This window comes from Agelaius phoeniceus, chromosome Z (genome assembly GCF_051311805.1).
Source record: "Agelaius phoeniceus isolate bAgePho1 chromosome Z, bAgePho1.hap1, whole genome shotgun sequence".
Classification (NCBI taxonomy): Eukaryota; Metazoa; Chordata; class Aves; order Passeriformes; family Icteridae; genus Agelaius; species Agelaius phoeniceus.
The window spans coordinates 470,298-483,852 of NC_135303.1; the positions used below are offsets into that span (position 1 = coordinate 470,298).

At 58.4% G+C, this 13,555-nt stretch overlaps 1 protein-coding gene across 2 annotated transcripts in view; it reads left to right on the forward strand.

Annotated features, from left to right (window-relative positions):
* Positions 1–247: 247 nt before the first annotated feature.
* The window catches only part of FRMPD1 (FERM and PDZ domain containing 1), a 34,456-nt gene continuing 21,148 nt past the window's right edge, over positions 248–13,555 (forward strand). The window contains exons 1-7 of one of the 2 annotated variants that reach the window (XM_077171980.1): positions 248–358; positions 7,374–7,498; positions 8,257–8,367; positions 9,034–9,191; positions 10,565–10,667; positions 10,739–10,784; positions 12,672–12,779. In XM_077171980.1, the coding sequence (XP_077028095.1) occupies positions 8,267–8,367; positions 9,034–9,191; positions 10,565–10,667; positions 10,739–10,784; positions 12,672–12,779 (516 nt within the window). In that variant the 5' untranslated portion in view covers positions 248–358; positions 7,374–7,498; positions 8,257–8,266. Of the gene's footprint in view, positions 359–7,373; positions 7,499–8,256; positions 8,368–8,736; positions 9,192–10,564; positions 10,668–10,738; positions 10,785–12,671; positions 12,780–13,555 lie in introns of those variants that run through there. The other variant, XM_077171979.1, reaches the window with a different exon arrangement.

The following is a 13,555-nucleotide window of genomic DNA, read 5'->3' on the forward strand; positions in this document are numbered from 1 at the left end:
CAGTGACAGGGCTGGGGGCACAGACAGGGCTGGGGGCACAGGGCGGGGGGCACAGGGCTGGGGGGCACAGGGCTGGGGGGCACAGGGCTGGGGGGCACAGGGCCAGGCAGTGACAGGGCACAGGGTCACCCTGCTCGCGTGGCAGTGCCCAGCGCTGCCCGTGCTGCCCCCCAGCCCCTCCCGTGCGGGTGCGGGGGCGGGCCGGGCCCACCGGGGGCGGGGTGCGGAGCGCAGGATGCGGGATACGGGATGCAGGCCGAGCCCACCGGGGGCGGCTCCCGGGGGCGGGCCCCCGCCGGTACCATTGAGAAGCCGCCCGTGCCCCACGGGCGCGGCAGCGCTGCGCTCCCGGCCGCAGGTAACGGGGCTCGCTCGGGGTGGGCGCGCCGGGTCCGCTCCGCTCCGGTGCCGCCGGGGCTCGCAGCCGGTCCGGCCCGCGCCGTCGGGAGGTGCCGGTGCCGCCGCTGTCCCGCTCCCTCCGCGCGTCTCCCGTTCCGGGCCGCGGGCTCCGTCCCCCTCTCCGCGCGCTGGGCGATGATTTAGCGGTTTCTGTCCGATCTTGCCCCAAACGCCGTGCGCTGGTTTCCTTGCCGGCGTGAGGAAATCACCCACGTGCGCCCCGCTCTCCCTAACAACAAAATACGCGAGGATAAAACCTCCCCGCAGTTCTCAGCTGTTGAATTCACAGCCAGAATTTTGGCTTTCTCACCAGATCGGGGCTAGAACATTGTGGGAGAAGTTCGGCCGGAGCTGGGGGGAGCAGGAGCAGGGCCGCTTCAGCGTGCGGGTGTCGGGGCGCGGTGTGCGGTGCGCGGGCAGCGGGGCTCGGAGCTCCGGAGCGGCACGGACGGGCAGGGCGGGCTCTCCGGCGGGGCTGGGGGCTCGTACCCCTGCCCGGAGCGGCTCTGGGGGCCGGCACTGCTGCCCGAAGTAGCTCTGGGGGCCGGTACCCCTGCCCAGAGCAGCTTTGCTCCGTTTGTGGCGCTCGCACGGCTCTCCGGGCACGGGGATCGCACCTGCCGGCTCCTGCCCAGGTCACCTGTTCCAGGTGTGCTCGGTGCTCTGATCTCCCGAGCATCGTGCGCTGTTACGGGCAGCTCTCAGCTCCTCTGGCTCCTTGTCTCAGGTGTGTTTGCTCCAGCCCTGGGACGCTTCCTGAAGTTTCTGCTCCCGGTAGGTCTGGGTGACACCTGAGGTGCCGGTGGGGTGTGTGAGATGGGTCTGAGTGGCCCGAAGGGGCTGTGAAATGGAACATTAGCTCTGCATTAGGCATGGAGCTCCGTTCCAGAGGAGCAGAGCTGCTGGCCCAGGAGATTCAGCAGATTCAGAGGCGGAAATGGCAATCCTGTAGGAGAGGGAGCCCTCAGTGAACCATTTCCTTCACTTTATCTCTTTGTGTGATTCTGTTCTTGCTCCCAAGTGGGGTTCTCTGCAGCGAGGCAGAGAGACACAGATGTTGGGAGAGCTGTTCTACAACCTGAGAAAAATCCAGGCTGGGAAAGACACAAATTCTGGAAGTCTGCAGGCAGCATTTAATCCCCCCTGCTTCAATTCCAGCCGACTCTGGCTAGAGAGGCCCTTGCCTCATTTCTCCCATCTGTGAATTGACCTGGCCAGGCCAGTGAGGAACCTCTGGGGCCGCTCTGGGTGGGAAGGCCGAGGCAAGGGCACGAGAGGGACAGCAGAGACATGGCAAACCCTCTGCCTGCCTGGTTCAGCCCTCAGGAGCAGGCAGATGGCACAGGTTTCCACGAGTGCTGCTGGCTAATGTATCCTGGGTTCCACTCCCATAAGGTTTAGTGAATTACCCTCTAAATTCTTGCTGAGCAATCTGCTGTCAAGCAGGTGCTTAATGCAGTTCAGTGCTCTGGGCTCTCTCTCTGTGTTTCCAGAGCTGGGGAGAAGCTCTGGCCTCCTCTGATGTGCCTCTGTGTGTGGCATGACATTCCTGAATCAATATTTCTTAAGTGCAGGTGTTTTCCCTTTTGTCCTGTTCCTTCTTTCCTGACATTTGCCAAAAGGCCATGCCAAAGCTGCTTCCCAGCAGTGCTGAGATCTCCTCCACTGACAGATGTGCAGGAACTGTTCTGAACTTGAGTTTTTCCTCCGTGAGGAGTCCCAGGAAGGCTATGGGGAAACTCCAGGGCGCTCCACAGGTACTCTGGCTGGTTCCAGACCTGCAGCAGGGCACAGAGATCACTGACAATATGTGGAATTCTGCACAGAACCTTTTCTGGGGGGTGGCGTGGTTCTTGTGTTGGCGTTTTCTCCCTGCTGCGCAAGGTGCCAGTGCCGTGGCAGTGCCTGCCAGAGGCTGAGCTGCCTGGCTGTGGGGCTGTGAGCGCAGGGCATGGCGAGGAGGACCCTTCCACCCTCACCATGGGAAGGAGCTGTGGGGCAGGGGGCAGGAGGGAGCCTGCCCTGTGTGTGCTGGCAGCTCTAGTCCAGGGAGATGGGGCTGCAGGAGGAAAGTCTTCACACGCTTCCACACCGGGCTATTTTTAGGAGTGAAAGCTGCTCAGGAGGGAAGTATTGATTTTGCTCCTTTCCACCTTGAACGTTCTGTTTATCATTTCCTCCAGTTTGTGTGCACCATGCACAAAGCCATTCCTGCCTCTCCCCTCGTGCCCCAGCCAGTCCAGGATGTGTGGCCTCTGCTGAAACCGCTTTTGTTTGGCGCCTGAGGTCTCTGCATGCCCAGAAACTCATATTTTAGAGCTCATTCTGCTCACTGGGGCCAGAGTGTGCCTGTGTAAAACCTCACCGGTGTCAGCTGGGGGAGGACAGTGGGGATGTGCTGGTGCAGAATCTCTCCTGCCTTCCCTGGGCTGACAGGGGCCAAATTCTCTTGCTGGCTGCTCTTGATTTACAGCAGCTGGATGGAGCATGCGGGTGGTTGTAGGGGTTTTTTTGTGTGGTCAAGGTTTTTTTGTTTTGCTTGGGTTTTTTCTTTTTTTCTTTCTTCTTTTTTTTTTTTTTTTTTTTTTTGGTAGGGCTTGTTTGCTTGTTTTGGGGTTTTTTTTTGTTTGTTTGTTTTTTCCTGGTAGCATTTGTTTACAGGCAAAAATCTGAGTGTCAGGTAGTATTAAAAAGCAACAGTGCTTTTTAAATTTTTGTTTTTTGTGGGGACTGTGGTGGTTGTGTGTGTTCTTTGCCTGGTGTCACGCGGGGGTACCGAGCATCCCAGGTTCGTGGCACAGCCCAGGTGCTCCTTGTCAGCCAGGGGAGGCCACAGGGCCACCTGAGGGGCAGCAGTGGTTCTGCCTCTGGCCCTGGCAGTGGTCGGGTGGCACCTGAGGCTGGGGGCATGAACTGGTCTGCAGGGTCCTCAGTGCCACCAGCGAGGCGTGGCGGTGTCCCCCAGTGTCACCAGGACGTGTCCCAGTGTCCCACGGTGCCGTGGCAGCGTTTCCAGCCTGCGTGAGGAGGCTGCCCGTGGCTCACACAGAGACCCCTGGCCATGGGGAGGGCTCTGCTCTGTCCCTCCTGTCCCCAGCTGTGCCTGTGCCCTCGGGCAGCAGCAGCAATGTGTGTCTGGCACCTTGGGCTGCCCTTCAGGCCCCCACGAGGGCAGCTCCTGTCCTCACAAACCAGGCAGGTGTCACAGGCTTCTTTTGTCCTGTTCCTCCTTTCTTGGCATTTGCCAAAAGGCCATGCCAAAGCTGCTTCCCAGCAGTGCTGAGATCTCCTCCACTGACAGATGTGCAGGAACTGCTCTGAACTTGAGTTTTTCCTCTGTGGGGAGTCCCAGGAAGGCCATGGGGATACTCCATAGTGCTGAGCTCCAAAGGCACAAAAAACAAACAAAAAAAAAAAACAAAACAAACAAACAATCCCTACAATTAAAAAAAAAAAACCAAAACAACCCATCCCACACTGTTGGGGTGTTATTCTGTTTTCTTGTTTACATTTTCTTTTGGCAACGCCTTTGCTCCCAGCACAGGCACAGCCAGTGTGGTGGGAGCTCTGACCCTGCTCCTGTGGCTCAGCTCTCCCTGGCTGCATCCCCAAGAGCATCTCCAGGAGCTCTGTGGAAGATGGGTGGGTTCCTGCTCTGTGCTGGTGTCTCACCAGACCTGGCTGACCTTCAAAAGCTCTGCTGCAGAGAGGCTCAGCCGTGCCAGGAGAGGCTCTGGTGCAGCTCTGGGCCACGCTGGTCAGGAGGGAGCTCAGCTTTCCTCTCCGTGCCTGGGAGCAGGGGCTGTGCTGACCCTCTGGGCAGGGGCCTGCTGGGCTGGGGTGGCTGGGCAGGGACCCAGGGACCAGCCCTGCCTCACCCTGGGGCTGCACATTGCGGGGATGTGTCACCAGAGACACAGGAGGGGACACCGCGGGACCACAGCGTGGTGTGGGATGGCAGGGACCTTTAAAGGCATCCAGCCCAATCCCCTGCCATGGCAAGGGACAACTTCCACTGTCCCAGCTGCTCCAAACCCCATGCAACCAGGGCTGGGGCAGCCAGAGCTGCTCTGTGCCAGGACCTCCCCACCCTCACTGTAGATTGTTTTTTGCTCATGTGTACTCTCAAATCTGCCTCTTTTACTTTGAACCCATCATCCCTTGTGCTGTCATTACAGGCCCTGCTAGAAATCTGTCCCCATGTGTCTTGGGAGTTCCCTTTAGGTCCTGGAAGGGGCTCTAAGGTCACCCCAAAGCCTTCCTTTCTCCAGCCTGAAAAATTCCAGCTCTGTCAGCCTTTCCTCATAGCAGAGGTGTTCCAGCCCTCTGATCAAACAGGATGCCTCCTCTGGCCCGGCTGCAGCAGCTCCACATCCTCCCTGTGCTGGGCCTGAGGGCTGGAGGCAGCTCTGCAGGTGGGGTCTCACCTGAGCAGGGCAGAGGGGCAGAATGGCCCCTGCCTGCCCTGCTGCCCACACTGGGGGTCAGGCCAGCACAGGGCATTTCTGGCTGCCAGCATACACGGCCAGGGCAGGGACAGCTCTCACCCACTGCAGGGGGACGCAGTATGGGTAAATGAAGGTGCTGTAGAATGTAATCTGAATCTAATCTCCCCCAAGGAGTTGCAGCTGGACCCTATTACTAAAGATTAGAGCAGGCCAGGTGATAACAGGCAACACCTGTAGCCCATAAGAACAAGTGGCCTAAAAGAGTGGATTGGTGGGAATTGGAGTGAGAGGGGTCAGAGGGCTGCTGCAAGGATCAGTTGGTGCTCAGAGTGGCTGCCTGTGAGAAACACTGAGGAGGTATGAAACTCTGGTGATGTGGAACCCTCCACCATAATGATAACAGAACTCTTGCTATACAAGACAACATATAATGATAATGGAACTGTTGTAATATATAAGACAACAACCCACCAGCACCCCAAGCCCTGCTCCCAGGGCTGCTCTGGGGCTGTTTCCAGCTGTCTCTGCTGTTCAGGGCTCAAGTTCCTGCTCAGCCAGAGCCCAGCCAGCTCTGCCTGCTGGTGGCAAACACCACAAGCAGCGCTGCCAGGAGCTCCTGTGGGTGAAGGTGCAGGGGGACAGCACCCAGAGCTGCACAGCAGCATCTGAGCAGGCATTTCTCTGTCAATGGGTGCAGGGTGCTGCTGCTCCCGCTGCCGCGCCTGCTGGGACATAGTACCTTAAAACAAAGATGTCATATCAAAAGTACCAGGAAGACTTTTGCCCATCCAAAAATTTCGATTTGGTGAATTAATACCTTCCACGAAATGTTGAATTACTCTCCCTTGGAAGTAGGTTTGGTTTTTCCTTGCTGGTCAGAGCTGTGCTGTGCATGTCCTGACCCGGCTGGAGTGGGCCCCGACCCTCAGGTCTGCTTTGCTCCTGAAAACCTAGGGACACCCACGGGGGTTCCTTCCAGACACTGAGCTGTGGCTCTCCAGAAGGGCCAGGGGGCCACGAGAATCCCTGTGGAGTCACAGCTCCCTGTGAGGAGCTCTGTGAGGGAGGGACCCAGCTCCAGCTGCTCAGTGCTGTGCTCGGGGGCTCAGAAACAGCTGCTCAAGGGCACATCCCAGGCTGGGGACAGGTGACAGCTGGGTGGCCCTGTCTGTCGGAGCCCAGGACACCCCTCTGTCTGTCCTGAGCAGCCCAGACCCTGCCAGGGGGCTCAGAGACCCTGGCACAGAGCCCAGGATGCCCCTGTGGGTTTGATTGTGACCCCTGGGGCAAGTTACCAACCGTAGAGGAAGATCTGCAAGCCAGGACAAATTAAGCAGAATGACAGTGAATTTATCATGAGGTGAAAAAGTAGATTTTGGGGTTTTTGGTATGGGGGTTCAGGGGGCAAGACGGAGGGATCTGGGCATGTCCAGCCTTTCTCCTTCTCCTTCTTGGCCTCCATCTTCTGGGTGATGGTGGCACTTTTGGGTTGGTTTAGAGTAGAAGCTCAGTGTCTAACACAGGTGACAGGTATTGGAAAGTAACTGTAAATATTGTACAGGTAGTTTTTAGTATAAAAAGATAACCCTGCCCTGGGGCAGGCAGAGTGCCTCTGACTGTCCTGCTGAGCGGACCTGGGCAGGGCAGGAGAAAGAATTTTATAGATAAGGAACAATAAACAACATTGAGACTGAGAAATGCAGAGCTCTGACTCCTTTTTGGAGCGCCAGGCTGGGAACAGAGACTCTCTAACACATCTTGGGGTCCCTGTGAGCAGCAGAGATCCCGAGACCTGTCCCCTCAGCGTGCTCCCTGTGCCCCGAGGATGCCGAGGGGACAGGGGCTGCTCCTGGTGCTCTGCGTTGTTTTAGGGAACACCTGCCAAGCTGCCTCCTCTGGCACACCTGTTGTTTGGCCCAAACACTGCAGTTTTCTGAAAGGACAGCACATTTTCTTTCCTTAGTGCTCCATCTGGGGGTTTTAAATGTTTGTGCTCGTTCTTCAGACTTTTCCTCCTTGTCCTAGGGGTTAAGAGATTTTCTCTGGGAATTCCCTCTTGTGAAGGCCAGATAGAAAATCTGTCCTTTCTGCAGAGGGAAGGGGTGGAAGAGGTGAGGGCTGGAGCTGCAGCTGGAGGTGCTGAGGAGGCACCTGATTTCTGGGGGCACAGGGGATCACAGGGTCCCCATTTGTGGTGCCTCTCAGGAGCTGTGTGGCTGGAGGGGCAGGGTGAATTGTGCTGTATGAGGAGGAAAATGCCCAGTGCCAGAACTGCTGAAGGGCTGAATTCCCCCCATGTTCTGAACAGGCTGGGGTGGCTCCCTGCGAGCAGCCCACCAGCAAATGTGAGTCCTGCCCTCCCTTCTTGGTTGGAAAGTGTGAGCTGGGGCAGTTCTAATGCCTGGGAAGGTGCCAAGTGGAACAGGACCAGTTTCTGTTGAGACACATTATTTTTTTGCTCCTGATTTCTGAGTTTCCAGCCGTCTCTGCCGTCCGTAGCTCCAGTCTCTGACATTTCTGTTGCAGATGGAGCAGCAGCCCGCTGTCCCAGCACGTGTCTGAGGCACAGAGCGTCCAGCCCCAGCAGCAGACACCAGGGAGGAGGCCAGGACGTGCAGAGCTCCCAGGCTAGCTAGAGCACCCTGTGAAAGGTGGGAACAGCAGTTCTGGGTGTGAAACGCAGGGAGCTGATTCTCTTCACGGATTCTGGCAGATAGAGGCACAATTTGTTTCATTTTGTGCTGGGCTGTGTCCAGCCCACAGTTGTTCCCAGGGCTGCAGCTCAGAGGGCTGGCAGTGGTGCATGGCAGCGGTGCATGGCAGTCGTGCATGGCAGCGGTGCATGGCTGCAAGGCACGCTGCTGGGGCGTGCAGGTACCACTGAGCTCTGCATGTACAGTGCCAAAACAATTCCTGTTTTCACTGAGGACTCGTGGTCTGCCAGGCTCACTCTGGGGGTGGGAAGCTCACCCAGCCCGTGCCCCTCCAAAAGAAGCCCACGGAGCCATGAAATCCTTGGAAAGGGATGCAGGTGTCACCGTGTGCCATGGAAGGGTAACGCAGTGTGACCACAACACAAGTGACCAAATGCACAGAGCAGGGGAGGCCGGGTGGGCAGGGGGTGCCCTGAGTGTCACAACAGGTGTCAGCCTCTGCCAGAGCCCTGCTCCTCACAGGGTGCCAGCTGATCTCTTTGTATTTAATATAATTTGATATAATTTAATTTAATATCGTTTAATATAATGTAATATAATGTAATATAATTTTATATAGTTTTATACCATCTAATATCATGTAATATCATTCAATATCATGTAATATCATGTAATAGGTTGTGGGTTACTGTTGGTAACGCTGAAAGCTGTCCAGAAAAATTCTCCAGTCACTGTTCTCCTGTGGTTTCTGTCAGTTCCAGGTAAATGGGAGATTTGGAGACTAGCTTAACCCATAAACGAAAAACATATAGAATAGAGCAAATGGTAGCAAAATGGTTTCATCGGCCTCGGGACAGCCTGCCCAGGTGAGTGTGGTCTGTGGAGGGAGCATTCTTGGGTCAGAGGCAGCACCTGGGGCTGGCACGGCCTGCACGTCCTGCTCGCTGTGTCTGTCCTTGGGAAATGCGCTCACAGAAAAAGAGCAGCAGCAGCAGCCGTTTGTGAGCAACCCCCTGGCTGCCGGGGGCTGACGCTCCTGCCTTGCTCTGCTGTGGGTCTGTGAGGAGGAAATGCAGCATTGCTCCACTGGAACTTGCTCCTCTGGAAGGTGGGCTCGTGCTTCTCCTGGCGGGCCCGCATCTTGGACTGGGCTGCATCGCCAGGGAGCCCAGCCCACGGCCGCTTTCCTTCCCTGGGGCCTGGGAGATGACATTAGGGTGGAGAGGACGCAGAGTGGACATCTGTGGGCTGAGTGGATCCCAGCAGAGGCCCAGAGCTCCCGTGCTGCCTCGCTGGGCCAAGGTGCTGCTGCTCCCTGTGGGTGGAGGTGATGCCTTGTGCTGAGGCACACCTCTGTGACCTCCTCTCCTTCTTGTGACCACTGGGCTGGGGAGAGCCGTGGTCACAGCCAGCCCGATGTCCCCAGCCTCTGCAGAGCCCCGGGAGTCGCCCCTGGGCAGCAGGGGATGGCCTGGATCCTTGTACAAGCTGTCTGTGGTTGTGTCCTGTCTAACTGTGTTCTGGTGGCCCAGGGCCAGCACGGCAGCGATGGACAGCGCTGGGGACAGCGCAGGGCAGTCCCCCAGCCGGACCAGGGTGACAGTGACCGTGTACAAGGACCTGCTCCTGCAGCACTACGGCTTCGAGATCTGCCCCGGGCTGCCGCTGACCATCGCCTCTGTCACTGCAGGTGTGGCTCTGACAGACCAGCAGGGGGATGGAGGGACAGACTGACGGCAGGCAGGGCAGTGGGTTCTGTTGGTGTGGGGAGGGATGGACTGCAGGCAGGGCAGTGGGTTCTGTTGGTGTGGGGAGGGATGGACTGCAGGCAGGGCTGTGGGTTCTGTTGGTGTGGGGAGGGATGGACTGCAGGCAGGGCAGTGGGTTCTGTTGGTGTGGGGAGGGATGGACTGCAGGCAGGGCTGTGGGTTCTGTTGGTGCGGGCATGGGCTGCTGGCTGTGGTTTCTGTTCTTTTGAGAGCCCTGAGGTTGCCCTGGGCGCCAGGGGCAGCAGGACATGTCCCAGCTCCCAGTCTGGGTTCAGTGTCAGTGTCCCCAGGGGTCCCTCACCTGTGCTCGCTCACTGCTGGCTTTCCTGATGCAGAGAGCTGCTCCAAGGCCTTCCTGGTGTTTTACCTGAAATGCAGAGCAAGAATTTAATCTTATCTTAGAGAATTTCATCATATTCCACTGTGGCCACGGTGATCTGAACAGACCCTGGGTTGTCAGCCCTGTGGCTTTGCTGCTGGGTGCAGGCAGTGCTGAAATCAATCAGATTGATATTCAGCTATAGAAGGGATAGGTGTAACCCAAAAACTGTCATTGTTTTCTTATTAATTTTTTTAAATGGGTGCACAAAACCGCTTGGTTTTCACCTGTTGGTGTGGGTGTCAGCCCTCTGTTTGGGGGCTGGCTGGGCTCTGGGCCAGGGCAGGGACCCTCTGTCACTCCCACTTCTCCTCATGCCCCTTCCCATGTGGAATTACCTGAGAGCTGTGGGGAGTATGAAGTGGGGTCTTTTCTGCTGTGCTTCTCTCTTCTCCTAATCGGAAATAATCAATATTCTACTAAAGCTCAGGCACAAAGAAACGTGCCCTTCATTTTACTAAACCTGAAACACACAAAACCTGTCCTTGTGAGCCTGCCCTTTGCTGATGGGAGCCCACGGCTGCTTGGCCCCTGCTTGGTTCCCAGTGTGGTGGGCTGTGACAAGGGGACAGATCCTGGAGGGCTCTCGGGGTTTCTGTGCTGTGGTGCTGATCTCAGAGGGTTTCTGCGGTGATCTCTGAGGGTTTCTGTGCTGTGGGGGTGATCTCAGAGGGTGATTAGGGTGATTTCTGGGTATGGGGGTGATTTTGGAGGGTGATTAGGATGATTTCTGGGAGTGCTGTTTCTGCAGGGTGGTGCTGATCTCAGAGGGTTTCTGTGGGTTGGTGGTGATCTCAGATGGTGATTAGGTTGGTTTCTGAGTGTGGTGGTGGTCTCGGAGGGCTGTTCTGGGTGTGAGCAGCTCTTTGCCCGGGCGGGAGGGCTGCCCGTGCCTCACACCCCTGTGTTCCGCAGGGAGCACGGCGGACGGCAAGCTGCAGCCTGGGGACCAGCTCGTCATGATCAACTCCAGCACGGTGGAAGGGCTGTCGGTGGAGCGGGCCGCCAGCCTCCTCAGGTGTGTCACACGCGTGTCCCCGTGTCCCCGGGGCCGCGGTGTCCCCGCGCTGACCGCCTGTCCCTCTGCAGGGATGCTGGAGATGAGCTGCTGCTGACCGTCCTGCGCTGCACGGCCGTGAGTGGCGCCTCCTCGGCTCCCCGGGCACGGGCAGGGGTGGCTGGGCTGGCCAGGGCCACGGGGGTGCCCTGGCATCCTCGGTGTCACAGCCAGCCCTGGGCAGGGCGGGCAACTGTTGTCACCTTATTGCAAAGGCTCCCATACCTTCTGGGGGATTTCTCATGGGCATCTCCTCACAGCGCTGGCTCCTTCTTCATCACAGCACAATCAGCGAACTCCAACTCTCTCCAACACCAGCTAACCCACTCTTTTGTAGCACTTGTCTCCTTATTGGACACAGCTGTGGCCTGTTAAGGGCAGGCCTGTTCCTAATCTTTGGTGATTAGTGCAGCTGCAACTCCTCAGGTGTCAGACTGCCTTCTGCATGATTCTCTTACATTCCATCCCCGCACAGGCAGCGGCTGCTGCAGCCCCGGGTGCAGGGCCAGGCGGGCTGGTGGCACGGGCGGCAGGGACAGGCTCAGGCTCTGCCCCGTGAGCCCTGCTGGGCTCCGGGACGCCTGGAGGGCTTGGGGACTCCTCCCAAATCCCGATCCGTGTCCCCACCTCCTGTCCCCAGGGCAGGTGGGACTGTCCCCAGGTGAGGCATGTGCCCCAGGCAGGTGGCACGGGCACTGTGACAGGTGACGGCTCTGCCTGGGGGGACACTGAGGGGCTCTGCTGCTGCTCTGGGGGACCACCATGCTTTACAGGGTGTTTGTGCAGAATTCCTGAGCACACTTGAGCCTGAGGGGACCCTGCTGCGGTGACAGCAAGGCCGTGTGACAGCAGTGCCGTGTGCTTGGTGACAGCCATCCCGTCCTTGGTGACCGTGGGTGGTTTGCAGCACCCCGGGCAGCCCAGCAGGGCGGGCAGGGTCTGTCCATCCCTGCCAGGCTCTCTGTGTGCTGGGTTAGCTGCAGCCCAGTGCCATCCAGCTGCTGGCAGCTGCCCAGCTGTTCTGCGGGGTCCCGGTGTGGGGAGGACACCTGGGCACAGCACCTGGTCCCTGTGCAGTGACACTGGCACAGTGACACTGGCACATGTCACACAGTGTCCGCTGCCTGCAGCAGCTTCCCAGCAGGTCTGTCTTGGTTTGGAAAGCCAGGAGTCTGCTAAGGAAGGCAGGAGCCTCCTCTGACATGGAGAATGTGAACCCTCCCTACCCCTCTGAGTTGCTATAAATTTTAAATTAAGGGGCTCTCAGGCAAAAAATATGGGAGCAGGAAATAACAGTTCTTTAATAGGGAAAAAAAAAAGGATAAAATGAACAATGCAGTGAACTAAACCAACACTGCCAGAGTCAGAACCCAGCCTGACATCCTGTGGGTCAGGGTGTTGGCAGCAGAACCATTGGAATTGTGGCTCAGCCCTCCTGCAGTGCCAGGGGTGGCTCTGCTGGAGCCAGGGGGATCTGTAGAGAAGGATGGATTCTGCCTCTGAAGATCCAGGGGAAGGAGAGGCAGCTGCTGTTCCTCTGGGGAATCCAGTGGAGAAGCCGTGCTGGTGTCTCCAAACCTCTGGATTATATCCGGGTAGGAATGCTTGGCTCCTCCCTCTGGGCTCACATCTGCCAGTGGGATGCTGTAGTTCTTATCAGCCATGCAGGGACATTCCATGGCTGTTATCAGCAGGTATTACCCAGGGAGGAGTGATTGTGGTCACTCAGAGAGAGAGATAAGGCAAACTGCCCACTTGGCAAAGGTAATCTGCCATACAGATGGGAATTGAAAACGTTTTGCATGGCAATGTGGAGCAAGGTCCGAAGGGGCTGGGGCAGGGCTGGGAGCACAGGGGCTCCCCGGGACGCCGCTCCAGGTGTGTGCGGGCAGCGCAGGTGAGCAGCCCCGCACGGCCCTGCCCTCCCCGCCGCTCTGCCCCGACCCAGCCCCGCTGTCGTTCCAGGGCGCCCCCAAGTCGTCGTTCCTCACCGAGGAGAAGAGGGCGAGGCTGAAAACCAACCCGGTCAAAGTGCGGTTCGCGGAGGAGGTGCTGCTGAACGGACACTCGCAGGTGAGTGGGGCGCGGGGCTCTGCCCGGGCAGGGGGCTCAGGCTCGCTGTGTCCCCCCTGCCCCGCTCCGGCAGGCGCTCCCTGCCGCTGCCGGGGCTGATCGGGGCACGGAGGAAGCGCTGGCATCTGCGGGGCTTGGTCTTGGGCGTGCTTACTGGGATTAATGGGAAACACCGCGTGCACTGCCTCTGTCCCGCTCCCGTCGGAGCTCGAACCATCCCTTCAGTAGGGCGGGAGGCAGCTGTGCTCCCCTGAGGGGCTCATCCCTGCATGGGGAGCCTCGCTGAGCTGTGGGCAGGACGAATCCCGCCCCAGGGGCGGGAGGAGCGCGCTGCTGTGTTTGCCAGGTCAATGATGTGCTGCTGGAGAGCGGGGCTGCCCCTCCCCGGCACAGCCACTGGGCAGGGGCTCGGTCATGGGCACAGCTCAGGGGCTCTGGCACTGGGCACTGGGCAGGGGCTTTGTCACTGGTCAGGGGCTGTGTCACGGGCACTGGTCAGGGTTTCTGTCACTGGTCAGGGTTTCTGTCACTGCTCAGGGTTTCTGTCACTGCTCAGGGGCTCTGTCATGAGCACTGTGCCTCGCTGTTGGGTGTGACAGTGGTCTCAGTGTGGCAGCTTGCTCTCCGTCCCTGCAGAGGGTGTGCACAGAGCACCCTCAGCTGTGCCGCTCTCAGGTGAGCTGGTCACAGCTCTCTGGAGGCTGCTGCTCACCCAGCACGGGGCTCCTGCTGCTGCTGGAGCTGAGCTGGGTGTTGTCCACGGCTCTGCCCCCACT